Consider the following 17111-nt stretch of genomic DNA (forward strand, 5'->3'; position numbering starts at 1 on the left):
TAACACAGACTTGTCGCATTACATCGTACGATCGACTCTGCATATTTTTTTTTCATGAAAAGTTGAAGAAGCGCATTGTGCAGATTAGATCCCTATCCACTCCTCTCCCCTAACCACCGTCATGAGTTGCTAAAAAGTCGGCCCTCGATAAGAGGGCCTCGCTATTTGTTAATGCGACTAGTTGACCAGACCAGACAGGTTAGAGGATTTAACTAAAGACTGGCGTTTAGTAAACATCGCTTAGAAGCGTACGTTTTGGCTGGCTGGTTGCATAGAAACGATTGATTTTAAAATAATATTATTCGTCGGACAGCGCTTGATGCCAAGAAATGAAGCTAGATCAAACGAGCGGGTTTACTTTTCCCGCCCAACGCGGCCCTCGATCGCTGGTCTGTGACGCCACTGTTTCCTTTCAACCAGCCGACTCTCTTCTTTCATTACTTCTTTCCTCCTCGTCTTCTTTCCCCTCAAAAGAAACACGCGCCTGGGCCGCGCACAGAGCAACCGAAAAGACCAAGGGAGGAGAAGAGATCCGAGATACGAAATTTCTCGGCCTCGCACTGGCTTCAGCCTCGGAGGCCGCGGTCTGGAACTTCATAATACGCCCTCTTCTTTTCCGCTGACCTGCCGCGAACAAGCCAGAGAGAAGAGAATAGGGATATCGGGAAAGCCTCGTAGTACGAGGATAAAATGTGCGGGGCGACAGGGGAGGCGGTCGCTCGTGACAAGGGAATTGAAAGACGACGGCGGAAGCGGAGACACGGGCTCACGCCGAGCGAGGAAGGAGGAAGGAGAGCAAGTGACAAACGGAGGCGCCCAGACGAGAAGTCCTCCCTCAGACACCTTCGCCTCCATGGCCGCTGTTTCACCATTCGCGCTCGCCGTCCCACTGACTCTGCAGCGAGGCGATTTTTCTCTCGCCAGCTCCGGGCGCTCAGCTACGCCGTCTATTTTCTTCATAATATCGCCGGGCTTCCCTATACGTGCGTCTGTTAGGCGCTTGCGAACAGAGAGAGAGAGAGAGAGGAGATCTTCGTGTTTCCTGCCCTCTCCCTTCTCATCCCTCTTTCCTGGCCCCGTCACCTGCCATTCTTTTCCCGTGTGCCGTTCTCCGTTCCCGGCGAAGGGAGCGGAGCCGTGCGATGCTCCACCAGCTCTATCATTAGTCCCTGCCTACAATTTCAGTTCATCGCTCGCTGGGTCGGCTTGACCGTGGCTGCTCCTTTATCTAAGGTGCCTCCCCTCATCCTTCATTTTTTTTTCATCTTGTCGTCCGTCGCTTGCCATTGTGACCTTTTATTCAATTCCAACCATGTTTTCTGCACCTCCGTTCTTTCTTGCCCGGCTTCTCTCCTTTCTATCCGTGGTTGCTCCGATATTTTTTTTTTTTGGTTTGCTTTCCAGGGCTTCCCTGCTACTTTATTGCGGTACCAATTGACGGCGCGCCTCAGATGTTTCTTAATAAAAATCCCTCCAACAAGATATCTTTGTATTAAACCTTGGCAGGCTCTATACTGTATTTATTGAGCCTACTTGAGAGACTGCGCAGTCCTCTGCTTGCAAAAAAGAAAAATGCGAATAGCTTTGTTACTTCGCAGACTCTCCGGGTCAGTGCAGGGTGTTCATCTCACGGACAATGACTGCTCCGCACCGCACAGTGAAGCCCTTCATGCAGGCTGCTCCTTTTTTTTTTCTTATTGCCGGCAGTCGGCATTTTTTCTTACCAGAATAAAGCAAGAGTAATGGACACGCGCAAATCCTCTTCCTTTAATATTTATACAGTAAGTGTGACGCTTTTTCTAAAATGTCACGCTCCTGGCCGTGTTTCTTTACAACCTTGATAATTTATAGAAAATTCTGCATCAGCACGATGACCAAACGAGCCGAAATATTTCCAGGCACAGAGAGCACAACATGACCTTGTGTCATTAAGTCCATGAAAAGGTATACGAAAATTAGCCGGTAACTTTGGAACAGAGAAAAACGAAGACTGCTTTTGTTTTGTTATTCGCATCAGCCTCATCGGCACTGAAGTACGGCTAAAGTACGTGGCAATGCTTTCTTTTTTGTGCATGTTTTGTTTTAAAAGGTCCCTGGAAAGAAAGTGCGAACATGGAATCGTTCTTGTGTTATGCGCCAGTATTATAAAGCGCCACTACAAAAAGGGAAGAACGGGCAAAAAAGAAGACTCTTTCTCTTTGCAAATTGCTTTACGTCGCATTCGCTCTACCGTTTCCGCATTAAGCCGAAATTCGTTTTAGCGTCCACGTCGGATCATTCCTCGGCTCGGGTTGGAAGGAAATGAGGGATGCTCTCTGCGTTCCCGTCCCCGTTTTGTTTTTTACAGCCTCCGAAAACTTCTATGTCTAGTTCGCGTTTCAGCGTAGTTATTCTGCTGAACCTCATGAAGCTCCCTGTTTGGTCGCGCTTTCAGGAGTTTCTGGGAGCCTGTAGGCTTTTACCGCGGCGGCGACGGACGGAAAACAAAGTTGAGACGCAGGCCACTCCACTCGCCGCCTGTCTGCGCTCAGCTGCGGACGTCCGGCCGATGTGTGTGCTCAGGCCTTTTGATTTGCTTTTGCGTTTCCGACCACACCGTCCTCGCTGCACTTAGCAGCGACACCCGCCGTATCGCTTCCAACCTGCCGGTGTATTTTGGTCCCACGAACGTTGTTTTCTACCAGAGCTGCCATACATGGCCTGCCTGGTAAACAAGGTTGGCCCGAGCCTAAATTTCATCTTAAAGGACCAATTTTAGGTTGTTAGTGAAGTATGAGAAAACATATCAGCCGGAATCTCATAGATGTTATTGGAATGCCCGTTATATACCAGGTTTCCCAGCTAAATCAATCAATCTTTATTTTTGGATTTTTAGTACAAATAAAAATGCAGGGAGTGGGGACAAAAAGCTGCTCTGAGGCAAGCTTGACTGGGTCCCCACCCCCTTTACATGGCAGTTTGTGCAGCAGTTATGCATGAAATGTTGAATGTTCAAAAGAGAACAATTCACAGCACATGCGATTTTCGCGCAGGAAATGAATAATGTTGCAAATGCAGTCTTGTTACAATGTAAAAAAATACAACAAAATGCAACAAACACTCGCGTGATAGCAGACCTGAAAAATGACAGTGTAAATAAACAAACTCGCCTGAATATAAGAGAACAGAAATAGTAAAGACAAATGGACACAACTACAGTACTTTGGGATGAAATGACGCGTTACAAAAGCTCTGTTTTTGGTTATGAAGATGGTTGACACTGTTAAACGCCATGAAACTGGTTGATGAAATGAAGTTTCATATTACATTTAGTGGCTGTTTGCAGGTCGATTTCCTTTATTAATAATTTGTTAAATAATCTCGGAAGGCGATTTTCGACGCTATCTAGCCCGTGTGTTTGCCTGGCGAATGGCAAGTGCCATGTTCCTTTGTTCCTAAATACATACCTCCTGTCAGGAAGGCTTTTTAAATTACATAAAGACAAAAATGCATTGTTATTAGTTTTTAAGCTATGTTTATATCTCATCGACAGGTTAAAGTCATATAATGTTGGAAAGGGTATAATTTTGTATTCATAATACGTATTGTGTAATGGGCTTTCACTTGGAATGTTGACTACTTGACGAAGGGCTTTCTTCTGCAGAGAAAAAATCTTATTTATGTTTTCTTTTGATGTTGTGCCCCATACAAGTCCGCAGTAATTTAGTTGAGCATAGAACAACGCGTTATATATTAATAGCTTAAATTTCAGTGGTAAAATATAACGAAGCCTCCAGAGTACTCCTGATATTTTGGCAAGATTGGTTAATATATGCTGCACGTGTGAGTTCCATGATAAGTGCTGATGAAATGTCACACCAAGTGTCTTGTAACCAAGCTTTTAAATGTGACCAACCTTTTAAAAAACACGGCATGCCCTAGCCGTCTGAAACCAACTCAGAGTTCTTTAGAGTGGCGTGACCTAGTCTGCAGTGTGTATATATATATATATATATATATATATATATATATATATATATATATATATGAGAGAGAAGCCAACAGCCACAGAAACCAAGGGAAACAGGGGATTTTTTTAAAAATTTATTTCTATATTTTGTGCTGTTCGATTTAGAATATTACTGATTATATATATATATATATATATATATATATATATATATATATATGGCTCCTCCGGGCAGCACTCACCGTAGTCCTCGATGTTCCAGGCCGACGCTGCCGTGGCGCAGTGCAACAGCACCAGGGCGCAGGCGGCCAGCGTGGCAGTGACGCGGACTCGGTGGCGCTCCCTCATGGCGGCGACAGCACAGTCCCAAACATGGCCGCGGGAAGAAGATGCGGCGTTCTTTCTCTCACCGCCGCCAGGCAATGCCTGCGAGTACCAGAGTCGTGCACGGATCGTGTAAGGAGCAGTCTCGATCATATATGTCGTGCAGAGAGGGCCTGTAAGGTCTTTCGTGTTTTCAGCAGCTACGTAAGCAACAAAACTGGGCAAAGAAGATCATTTTACTGCTACCAGACCCGATTAACGTAGCCATCCCGAACAGTGAATGAACATGTGTAAAATCAGTTCAAAACAGAAACTTAGCTGCAGGGTGCGATATGTCTCAAAGCACACATCAAACACACACAGATGCATACTGTTGCGAGAGCTGGCTATAAGATAAGCCGCGCTGCTCGGCCACCGGGCATTCCACTACGAGCTGTGATGGAATAAACCACGTTCGGTTTTCCACCCACCTGGCCTTCGTCTGCTGTCCCCGGCAAAACACTATATTTGGCGACGAAGATGGGATTCTGACCAGTTCTACAGCAAGCCGACATGGAAACGGATGGTTCGGCAGCGGCGGGAGCAGTGACGCAAATCGTGGGTCGACTGGGACACATCGAGCCCTTCGACGAGTCTACGAGCGACTGGCCGTCGTACGAGGAACGCTTAACGTCGTTTCTTCTGGTCAACCGTATCCCCGAGGACGACAAGGTACAGGTGCGGCCAGAATAATACGCAGCACGCGAAAGGCGGCCAAGCTAGCAGAAACTGCATCTAAGCGCCACTTATCGGCACAACAAAGACACCCCTGGCTATCGGCGCGCAGCGAGAGTGCCTGCCGCCGAGCCCCCCTCTTTGCTGCAACCATGGAGGAAAAAAAAACTCCATGGCTGCAACCCTGCCGCTATCTCTGCAAAGCGGTGGCCGCGCGGACTGAAGGGCCGAGATAACACGTAATGCCAAAAAGGCCATCTTGCGCCCGTTTGCAGCGCGCGCCGCTACTCCCAAGTCGAAACTCATCATCACCGACTCGCGAGGGGCCTGTCGGAACTACGAGTTGGGCTGGGCTCCCCCGCTTGCCTGGCGCATACTGGAATATAGCTGTCGATCTGAAGATCCAACTCCACGCAACCTGATTTGGGCCCCCGGTCACCAGGGACTCCAGGGAAACGAACAGGCCGATCAGGCCGCCCGCGCACTCTCTCCCCGGGCTATCTCCCTGTCCTTGGAAGGGTGCTCCCAATCAGACAATCTGGCCATTACATTCAAACAAATCACCGATTACTACAAGGAGGAGCACCGGCGCTACCCGGCCCCTTGTAAGGGTCTGGATCGCGCTGACGAGCGCCTCCTCATCAAAATTCTTACTAACACTGTACTGTGCCCGGCGGTGCTTAAACATTTTAATACATCCTTTGGTGGCGCGTGCCAGTTCTGTGGGGAGGTGGCTGACACCTTCCACATGGTTTGGGCGTGTCAGTCAAACTCATCTATCCCCCCCAACCCCAGCAGAGAGGACTGGGAGGCGGCCCTGCTCGGCTGTCAGGACCTAAAGACCCAAAAGGCTTTGGTTCACCGGACGCGGGCGGCGTTGCTTGCCAATGGGGCCCCGGAATAGGGGCTCCACCTAGTATTGTTAGGGGAAAGGGCCAATAGGGCCTACCCCAATCACCTCTCTGTAAATATTTATTGCATTATAAATGTTTTTCACCACCACCGCTCCTCGATGCGAGAGACGGGGCAACGAAGCGCATGGCGCTGTCAGCAGAGTATCAGTCGATCATAGAGCAAGGGATTGCATGCTATATGCTGTGATGTTGATAGGCCTGCGGAAAAAGTGGGTCCGTGCTACCGGCGCCATCTCGCCGCGACCAAATTAAGATAGTTCCTGTCGCCACTGCTAGGCAGCGCGCATAAGAACGTTTCCGCTGCTCCGCGACCCTTCCTGTGCTCCGTATTATTCTGGCCGCACCTGTACACGCTTCTTTGAGTCTCGTGGGCCCAAAGACGTACAGTCTCCTCAAGTCATTGACAGCGCCGGAATTGCCGTCAGCTAAAAGTTTCGACGTGCTAAAGAAACTTCTAGGCGACCACTTGTCACCGAAGCCGTCGGTAATTAGTGAACGCGCAAAATTTCACAGGAGAGCGCAACTCGAGACTGAATCGATTTCGGAATATGTTGCACAGTTGCGGAAATTGGCACATACATGTGAATTTGAATCCGCACTTGATCAGTCGCTGCGGGACCGTTTTGTTTGCGGTTTGCGCAGAGAAGATATACAGCGAGTGTTATTCACGGAGGATAACAAGCTAACCTTTCAAAAAGCCGTGGAACGAGCGTTAGCCATGGAAGCAGCGAAAAAGAGCGTAGCAGAAGCGCACGCCTCTGATACGGGCGTTCCGGACGTTCATAAGGTCAGAGCCGTTGGGGAAAGCGATATGACGCAGCGAAATTGCTATCGCTGCGGGTCGGCGAAGCATGCAAGCCGACTGTGTCCGCACATAGCAGCCACCTGTTTCAAATGTGATAAGAAAGGACACATTCAAAGGGTGTGCCAAGCTAACAAGCAGCAAAAGACGAAGGGAGCGCGGCGAAACTCGATGAAGATGCTGGTTCCCGTTCAAGCTTCTGTAAGCATGAAGGAAATTATTTCGCCTGGTCTGGCTCAAATAAAAATTTCTGTGCACGTGGAAGGGCGGCCCTTGATCATGGAGCTGGATACAGGGGCTACTGTGTCCGTCATGTCTTTGTATCAGTTTTTGCAGATGTTTCCCTCAATCAAGGTCATGCCAACGACGCTGAAGCTGCGGACGTTCCAGGGGCCATAGTCCAGCCTGTTGGAGTCGCTCACGTGGCCGTTGTAGTGCCAGAGCCCACATTTCGCTGGCGGGCCTGTCTAAACCAGCGCTGCGCGCCCGCCGGCGCTCAAAGCAGGCCCAGACTCTCTCGGACATGTTGCGACGTGCAGCGTGACTCATGCCGTCTCGCCGACGCGGACCCTTCCTCCTCCGTGTTGTGCAGCGCGTTCGGCAGAGATGCAGAAACCCGAAACTTACGATCCACGGAAGCAGGCGCATGGAGAGTTTGCAGACGCTGAGTTGTGCGTTAGTGTCTCTGGCGAGGAATGCGAAACGAGTCCCGTGCTTTCGCACTGCTCTGAGCTTTGAGACTTTCCAGAAAGCAGCTACAGTAGCGGGAACATCGCGACTGAGTGCAGAGCCGACCCTCATCCAAAATTGGCTGAAACGCGTCAGGAGCATGACGAGAGCTGTATACCAGCACTCATGTCGGTTGAAAACACCGGTTCGTCTGCGCCTGAAGAAACTAAGGTGCTGGACGACAGTGGAGAACAGAACGTTCCAGACAACATAGCGGCGGTAGACGTCAACCCGTCCGAGAAAGATGAGGCCGAATGCGCACTCAGAGACGCTGAGCAGGAAGAGCGCAGCTTTGAGGAACTTTGTGAAGGCGCCAAAGACAGGTCTGATCTAGGTAGCGCACGTGAATCAGCTGAGTGTTTTCCTGGCCGAGTGATCTCAAGAGAGCGAATTTGCTTTGCATTCATTTTATTCCGTGTGTGACATATGTTTGACACTTTGAGTTAATTACTTTCAAGTTCTAGTATCCCACATGTGTCTCTTGTAGAAGAGGGAGCGAAAAGGGGACAGAACTATTGCTAGCAGAGTTTTTTGACTTTGAAGTCTGGTGTCTTGACGGGTGACGGAGGGCACTCGCTCGTGTTGGGTGTTGCCTGTTGTCGGTCGGTTCTTGGCAACATGCAGAACGATCAACGACCGATGCTGAGAAGCAAGCTCTTCCGAAGGACCGAGCGAAGCTGATCCAGTCACCTGGGCGACAAAGCTGCGGAGCAGTGATCCTGTCCTGACGAGCGGGACCCGTTCTCGGAAAGGAGCCTGGAGCTACCTGCGGCTGAACACCGGACGAGAACTTGGAGGAGCCTGGCGTACGAGCGCGCCCCGCATCCGAGCCACGCGGAAGTAGCTCGTCTTCGTGGCGCATTGTCTGGCGGCGGTGGTGCTGTAGTGCCAGAGCCCACATTTCGCTGGCGGGCCTGTCTAAACCAGCGCTGCGCGCCCGCCGGCGCTCAAAGCAGGCCCAGACTCTCTCGGACATGTCGCGACGTGCAGCGTGACTCATGCCGTCTCGCCGGCGCCGACGCGGACCCTTCCTCCTCCGCTCCTCTCCGTCGGTGCGGGCTCCTCCGTCTCGTCGCCGGCCGTCGCCTCTCGACCATTGGTCTAATTTGAACGGTGGCCAGTGCCGTGACCTGATTGGAGGATTTGAACTGCTGGCTGCCGCAACTGTCAGCGGTGGCTTTAAAAGCGGAGCCGCGCTGAACCCGAGCAGCAGACGGGCAGCAAAAGAGCCATCACGCCGGAGCTACGCTCGCCGCCGGGGCCGCCCTTCTTCTTTGTGCTAGCCCGTGGTGCTCTTGGCCCTTGTATCATGTAAAAGCCCTTGTACATACTGTACATAAAAGTCATTTGACTCACCGTCAAATGCTCATAGGAACTTTGTGCCTTTAAACAGACACTCCAGCATTGTTTTTTTTTTTCAAGAGAAAATAAGGCTTAAAGCCCATAAAGGTAAAGATTCTTTCATGTCACTGCGATGGGGCCTAACGTATCGACGTAAAAAGTCGCAGCATTCAATTTTTCGCGAGTGATACAGGATTAAGCGTTGGATACGCATTTTCGTCGCGCACGTTCTACCGGAAACTCGACAAACGTCCAAAGCGATCGTTCGGCTCCTAAAGCCGGCTTATTTAGCCGGGTCTTTCAAACTTCGAAGCGCGCCCGGAACTCTGCAGAAAGCAGTAATCAACGCAGCGTCCCCACAGAGCTTTACAAAGGAGCACTCTTCCGGAAGAACTTTGGATCGCGTACACGCGTGACGCGACCAGCGCTGCTAGCACGGAGCGGGAATTGAAATTCGTGGCCGCGCTGAAGTTAACATCGAGAGAAGCAATGACGCCAGAGCTTTCTGCACGAGCGAGATTGCTTCTTAAGTGGGTCAACGGATTTTACGGGCCACTACGACGAAAGGTCAAGCATTAACTTTTGACTTGCAAATGTTGCGAATTTGGAACATGTGAAAATGAATTTTTTAAATTCTGCCTCAAAATACACCTTTCGAAATTTTTTCTGCATACTGTGCGATGATTGTGGGAAATAGCGAAACTATGTTATCTGTATGGATTTAATTGAAAACTTTGCATTATTAATCGTAAAGGGATATATCCAGCGCCTTGCCGCAGACAAGCGTCTGTGGAGCCTTTTCGCAGGACAAAAAAAAATGTTAAAATGAAGAATACAGAATGAAAGTAATAACATATAGCAGTGTTTTTGTGAAAGAAAAATAAAGAACTGAAGCTTATTTGTCGCATGGGCACTGATATTTTTGGAAATGCTCCTGTTTTCGTAAGTTGTCGTTTGGCAGTATTAAAATGCAAACAGCGGATACTGCTGTAGTACCGCATTACGCTGGGTGGCTTAAACGTGCTCCCATTCTGTCTTTCAAATGCGTGGGCACAAATTTGCGGATGTTATCGGGCGGTCTTTTCGGAGGAAGTGTCTCAAGCGCATGATGCGTGTGTTGAACCCGCCGCATGTTTTCGGGCTCTCGCCTCCCGTTTGTGTGTGGTGTCTAAGAGGCGTTTGGAAGCGTTTGGGGCGTCTCACAACGACGCGTCCCACGTGATTGATCCAGGGACTCCCGAAGCGAAAGGCGGAGCGAATGCAGGGCGTAGTCACGGAACCTCCCCGCTAAGCGAGCGCCCCACCTGAAAACAACACGACGAAGGCAGTGCAAGGCATGTTCAGAGGGCGATCACGTGATCACGGAACTAATATTGCATAATTAACTCTTTAGTTATTACACTTAGGCTCCTTAATTATTGAGAGGCGTGTAGCTCACCGTAAGTAATATGCGCATCAGTTTTTAGAATTTCGAAAACGTGGTTGCTCTCGGCGATGCGGCCCAACAAATTTGGGTTATTTCGACAAGTTACGTGCATTGGAGAGGTTCCTTTGTCTGCAAGCTTCTCGAAAGCGCATGCATTTTGGTGCGACGTAGACAAAAACACCCTGGATATGAATGAAACTGCACAACCGAAAGAACATAGCACAAAAAGCACTTACAGGTCCCCCCTCAGGAACCGAGCTGAAAAAAATTTCATTCCCGAGAGAGTCCATGGTAGGTTATCAAGATGAGCCATACACGAGCTGAGAAAGACGGAGGATAAGAAGAAAGATGATAGCATGCTATTTCAAAGCGCTGGGGAAGATACTAGCCAGAAGACTTTTTAAAAACGTATAGACTACTCAATTTGCTTGCTCTTTAACTGGCTGGCTGGTGGAACTAACCGATACACCGACGAGAATACTGCGTTAGTCAAACCACAAGGACCCTTTTTACTACTTTCGGTCGATTGCGGAAGTTGCTTATGTAGCGAGCTTTCCGACCATAAAAGGAGCCTAGAGTGCGGCTCAGAAGCATTGAACTGATGTCATTAGAGTTGCTATACGCTGTAGTTACATCACGCCATGTTGATGCAGTTTTGTAATGTGCACATTGCCGTCACCGCCATCGGATGTCTCTTTACCTACTTCAGTAAAATACAGAATAAAGTGAATGCGACTACGAAACCTGACGACTCAGAATGGGAAGGACGATAAAGTCTGGCACACTCTTCTAAAAACTGACGACACGTTAGCATAAAGAATCAGATACCGGCTCCCTGCTTTTAGCTAATGACTGTGGTCTGTGGAGCCTGAAACGGCAACGCGGTATAACTGAAGCAACGAAGAAAACGCGAGAGCTAGTCGATATGGCAGCGACGGCTGCGCTACCAAAGTGCAGCGGGAAGTATGACGTTCGGGGGGACACATATGACAGAGCGAGGAAGACCAGGCGGAAAGAGAAACCATTTTTCTCTTTTCTCTTCGCCCGACTTGCCGTCTGCCCGATTACGCTTTCCTTTTGCTCCTTCTTGGATCATATCCACATGTCGCAGACAGACGATGGATCGGTGCAGTTTCTTTGGGGCCACGTCCGTGTTTGTCCGCACTGGTGGACACAGGGCAGTTACACACAGTGGAAAACATAGCGGTCTTGTTAACCAGACCTTGTAAAATACATATATATGCGAAAAAAGTACCCGCTCAATGCAATAATTGGCTTCAGTCGCTGCTTTGATTGCGTTTTTTATGCAATTATGTTTTCATCTGCCGGATATTGTTGAACAATTGGCGCGAATAGAGATAACTGTTTCATTTCCTCGCGAAAAAAAAAAAGTGAGAAAAACGCATTACAAAATGCTGTCACGTACGCTTTTCTGGGCAGGATTTTCTTTCAAGTATTTCGCGTTCCTATGCGCGCGGATTAAAATTATGCGTCTCGTATCAAAATTGACCAGAAGATGGACGAGTTATCGATCGGAATTCTGTTGGCACCCGTGAGCGCCCATATAGAAAACTGTTGTTACGCCACCGCCATGTATGTGCTTGCATACGCTGGGGGTGCCCTTCATACCACTGGCGTCGGAAGTCTGGGAGTAAGCTGCATTCTTCCCTTCTACAACTCAATCTGCTTGTTGGCATGCCTTAAAGGGAAAGGAGCAGAAACGCTCTTTTTGACGTATCTTTTTAACGGCACAGCGATAAGGGCAAGCATTCGCTCTCTCAATAATATAAAAAAAACATGACATTTCTGGGTCCGCACAGATCTCTTGTTTTGATGCTGTTCCAATGACCGAATGCTAGTCTTTACATGTACATAAGATCCTCCATTAATTAGTTCATATATCGAACAAGGGGTTCGTACATGCCTCAGATTGATGTGTCGCTTAATTATCATTCTTGACTTTGTTCAGCGTCTGTTTTCGAGGGGTATGTGTGACGTTGTTCGACGTATTTGACGAGAGGTAGCTTGTAATACCGTGAAACTGTGATGGATTACAGAGGAGAAATTTTCTTCCTGAACGAGTCATCTGAGCACTGTTAGCACTTATCACTATGTCCAATTGCCGCCGCGGTGGCTCAGTGGTTGTGGTGCTCGGCTGCTGACCCGAAAGACGCGGGTTCGATCCCGGCCGCGGCGGTTGAATTTCTTTGGAGGAGAAATTCCAGAGGCCCGTGTACTGTGCGATGTCAGTGCACGTTAAAGGACCCCAGGTGGTCGAAATTTCCGGAGCCCTCCACTACGGCGTCTCTCATAGCCTTAGTCGCTTTGGGACGTTAAACCCCATAAACCAAACTATGTCCAATTCTCTGCTTTTGGTTGTGGCCTGAGAGTAAATGCGTTGCGCATCAGCTGTTTTGCTTTCTTATTGCTTCGCACTGCGTCACGCTTATCGCGCCGCACGTATTTGTTTCTTCGCCCCAAAGAGAAAGTTCCGGCAGTGATGAATGCGTTCAACACACATTTGCACTCAGGAGATTCGCTGCCGTGCCAGCAACGCCGCAGGAGCCGCGGGGAGCGCGCCGCAAAACTAGCCACAGCCGCTACTCGTACCACGTTTTCAGGACGTAACCGGGAGACGAGTGATGATTAAAAACCGGGAACGCCAGGCTCGGTAGAAACAAAACACATCTGTTTTCTCCTCCTAGTCTCTCTTTCTTCCTACCCAAAAACGCCCCTTTTCATTAAAGAAAGTTCGCCGCGGCTTCGCGAAGCAATTGCTTCGGAGCCAAATAAAAACAAATCGCGCAGCTCCTATAAAGAAACCCAGGAGGGAAGCCCTATTCTGTGCTGATCATTAACCGCTGCGCCTCTTTTGCGCATTGCGCCCAAGGACGGAAGGAGCACTTAGGCATCGCGCCGACGAAAGAGCCCGCAGGGCCTTTTCTCGGTGCGATGCATTGCTGGGTCCTCTCCCTCCACATCCAACCATCTCCGGCGCCCGGGAGCCCTTGCACTCGTGTTGCCCGAGTATGGGCTCTACGTGTATGCCCTGCCAGGCAACTGTATACGGATCAGCCAGGGCCTGATGCGGCGGGACACACGCATCCCGGCGCCCGCACTGAGGCCGTACGCGCTTGTGTGCGCGAACGCACTGCGCGTAAGGATTGCGGCTTCCCGGGAACCACTTAGACGCTATTAGCTGGGCTCGCGCGAGAGGGCATGGGCGCGCGTGGTGTTTCCATCGCTTTCAAAAGCCTTGGCTACCTCTCTGCCCTGGGTACGCTCCTAGGCCACTTCTCGCGCCCTCTCGCTTGCTTGCAGGCGAGCGACCGAGCTCGGGTTGCGCTTGTCTCTAACTTGCGAGCGCTGCGTCCGCAAGCAGAGATGAGCGAGCGCTGAACAGTCACGTACGGCGGTCTCTCCTTCTCACGCAAGGCAGCCCAGCCACCTCTGGGTCGTAGGCCGCTCACTGTGTTCGGGATTCTGCTGCAACGCAGACTGTCGCGACGTATCCAGCGCGACGTCCTACACGTACGTTTGGGTGGCAGTTAAGCGTAGGTTAAGGAGGTTAAGGACGCAAGCGTCCATCTGTGATCTGAGCAGCCGATGCTCTACTTGCCCTGTCGGAGTAGGACACTCATATATTCCTTTACGTGCCACCAGCCTCGAAAGGCAATGAATTCTGTATCCCTTATTCACTGCGCGTGAAATGAACGCTTCCAGGCGCGAGGAACGGTCAAAGCTTGCAGAACAGTGAGACCAGTACGGCCGAGCTACTTTTTTTTTGCTGACTTCGAAGGACTACTTGAAGGTGCCCTTGAAACGCCCTTCTCAGCTTCTATGAGTGTACATGTGAGTCACTCGCAGTCCTTGGCTGCTTGTGTACGACAACACAGCTTATTCTGCGTGGAACAAAACAAAATGTCTCCATGCGAGACGAGCGAATGTACAAGAGTAGGTTAAACAAACTGGAGTGAAGCTCCGCCTTAAGTGTATGACGCGTAAGCGTTATATTATAGGTATATTCAGCGGCGTGGGGTACTCTTTGCGTATGACTTCGTAGAAGCTATAATTCTATACTTTACACTCATAAATCGTCGGTAGTGCTCAGGCCTCATCTGACGCAGTGGTGCAGCAGCTAGGCGATGCGCCACTGCCCCGGCAAGTGGCTGTTTCACACACAGCCATCGGTGGGGCTTATGAGAACTAGGGTGCTTTTCTCGAGGAACTTATCGCGACCAATAATTAATTTAACTGCCACCTGCCACGGTGGACAATTTGCTTCACAATCTGGTGGACAGGTTGCGATGACGTCATAAGGTCCCTCAATTCAGGTGGCAGGTGGGCCCCTTGCTTTTTAGCTCACAATGCTGCCGTCGCCGCCGCCGCCTACGATGACAACGCCGCCGACGACACTGCTGTCGACGCCGGAGTTTCTACAGAATGAGAGCCTTCACGCTATCGCGTTAAAATGTATGCCAACAAAACTCCGCTCATCGACGCATGACTGCAACTGGTTGTGTGTGGTCCGCCAGGTCCGCCGAGACTGAGTTTATTTATTTACTTATTGAAACACGTCTAATTGGAGACGGGGTCAAAGGCGAGTTGGACCACCTTACCCCATCGGGACCTTGATCGCCGATAAGTATTTGGTCAGAAAACTCGACCTTCTAGTATTTATCAGTTTTAGACTTGAGGAAACTACACTTTACAAATGGGAAAAAAAAATTTTTCAAAAGAAACATATGTACATAAGATGTGACATCTAATGAAATCACGCATGACACTGTGTAAAACCTCCTAATTTGTAATGGAAACGTCGACTAAATAATAAACAGCGAGTGAAAACGTTTAAGTGTATCCTAGAATATTGCGCAGATGTGAAAGGAGCCATAGAGAGAACTTGACCGTAAAAAGTAGGCAAGGTAATTTGTCAGAAATATTAATTTCGGCCTAAATTGATACGTTATTTCTTATATTTAACAAGGTATATACGTATGAAGCAAGCGATCATGGTTAGACGATTCGACCCGTTTCAAAACGCGACGACCAATTAATCATGATGGGAGTCAAGCCGACACAACTCTAACTAATTAGAACTGGGAGGGTTCTGAAAATATGGGCAAATTTTGGGGCGTAATTTCACAGCAGCCCTTTCAGTGCACTTCCCGCACGTCGTTTCACCGCACATCGCAAGGGCCTCAGCTCGAATTAATGAAATTCGCATCGACGAGACTCTGTTATGTTACTAGCGTCCTCTGCCTGTTTTGACTGCGTTGAGCGTTGAGCGCGGCGCACGTCGTGATGTCACGGTGCTCCTTGCAAGCGCAGCTGGCCTCAGAGACCCATGACACGCAAGCAGCACGCCTGCACTCTATAGACGAACCGCCATGAGCAGATCAGTCATTGGTGTCAGTGCTCCTCGGTAACACCACAGATTTTCGTGAACGACTGAACAGTTTAGAACCTTGTGAAATCAACGTCACGAAATGAGTTACCGCAACAATCGTTCACGAAAATCTTGGTTTGGTTAAACCCCATAAACCAAACCAAGATTTTCGTGAACGATTGTTGCGGTAACTCATTTCGTGACGTTGATTTCACAAGGTTCTAAACTGTTCAGTCGTTCACGAAGCACAACATAAAAGATTACATTAAATTTCGCTTAGGAACTTGCCGAAGTAACGTGATCTGGGCTGGCGACACACAGAAGATTAAGGTTATTGGGAGCATTCTTTTTTATTTTTTGTAGTAGACCTGATTGCGCTAATGCTGATGGTTGCTCCCCAAGTGAATGACAATGACTGTACTAATTATGCCTTCGCTTTTATTCAATAAAAAACATTGCGGAAAGCGAATAACTCATATATAGCTACTGACAGATTCTGTGCCTGCGTATTTTTTTCGTCCTTTTGATGGCTAGGAGGCTGCTAATTAATAATTTTTCTCTTCATTCCTTTGTTAGTGGTCGGTAGTAGTTCATTTCGTGTTGATTTAATTTTAGATAAGGGGAATGGCCACTGGGCCTTGTAAACCCATTTATATTGTAACACAGTATGACGTAGCTCCATATCTGGCCTCAAGAGAGCGACCAAACCGTTAAATCTGCCACTAAGGGCGTAGCAACTTCATTTACTTGCAATCTTGATTCCAATACAGTGACCAGGGTGGTACAGCCGTCAGTGCTAACTTCACTTCGCGATTGACCGGTGCCTATTTTTCGGCCAATACTGATAGCTGACCAAACGACGGGCAAAGCGTTGGCCCAACTTCAGTCCATGTTGCGTACGAAAAACGTTGCAAATCCGGCTCAGGATCATAGTACACACTCTTATTAAAGGCATGAAAACTGTGCAAGGATCGCAGCTTTAACAAACACAATGGACATCTCGCAGCGCTTTCTGTGAATATCTCCTTATCTTTCCTTCGCTATAGCCGATTCGTGAAGGAAAACAGGCCTTTCCGTGTTTATGCCCACGCGAGAGATGATTCGTGGGGCCAAGTCAGGCGTGGTACGGCCGCTTGTTTATGCTTCCGTTCGCCGATACGCGTGCCCTCCACTCAGTCGCGCGCCCTTAATATTCGCTGCCGAACACAAGCCAGACGCCGGCAGCGGACGCGCCGGCGCGCACCAGCGCAGGAAACACTCTCCGACGCTGCCACCTATCGTTACTTCGTGCTCGAGAATTCGTTCTCTGTTGTTAAGGTAATTACGCTAATGAAGACTGCAGGCGCCATTTTTCTAATGAGTAGCTAATAGGAAAGTGCCAACTCTGAATATGTGCCTCCTAACACAATAGCGCCGGCCCGCGCACCAGGGTTCGTAGTTCGCCGCCGTAGTTCCGTGCAGCACGGGACAGCGAACGATGCGCACACAGGCGCTGCTTCTGCCAGATACATGACACAGTGATG

General features: G+C 49.3%; 1 protein-coding gene across 4 annotated transcripts in view; it reads right to left on the bottom strand.

Annotated features, from left to right (window-relative positions):
• The window catches only part of LOC149341216 (peroxidasin homolog), a 283056-nt gene that overhangs the window by 69480 nt on the left and 196465 nt on the right, over positions 1–17111 (bottom strand). For 3 of the 4 annotated variants that reach the window (XM_089543161.1, XM_089543163.1, XM_089543162.1), the window contains exon 3: positions 4192–4375. In XM_089543161.1, the coding sequence (XP_089399287.1) occupies positions 4192–4375 (184 nt within the window). Of the gene's footprint in view, positions 1–4191; positions 4376–4743; positions 5095–17111 lie in introns of those variants that run through there. The other variant, XM_089543160.1, reaches the window with a different exon arrangement.

This window comes from Amblyomma mixtum, chromosome 5 (genome assembly GCF_055824585.1).
Source record: "Amblyomma mixtum isolate Tamu chromosome 5, ASM5582458v1, whole genome shotgun sequence".
NCBI classification, from domain to species: Eukaryota; Metazoa; Arthropoda; class Arachnida; order Ixodida; family Ixodidae; genus Amblyomma; species Amblyomma mixtum.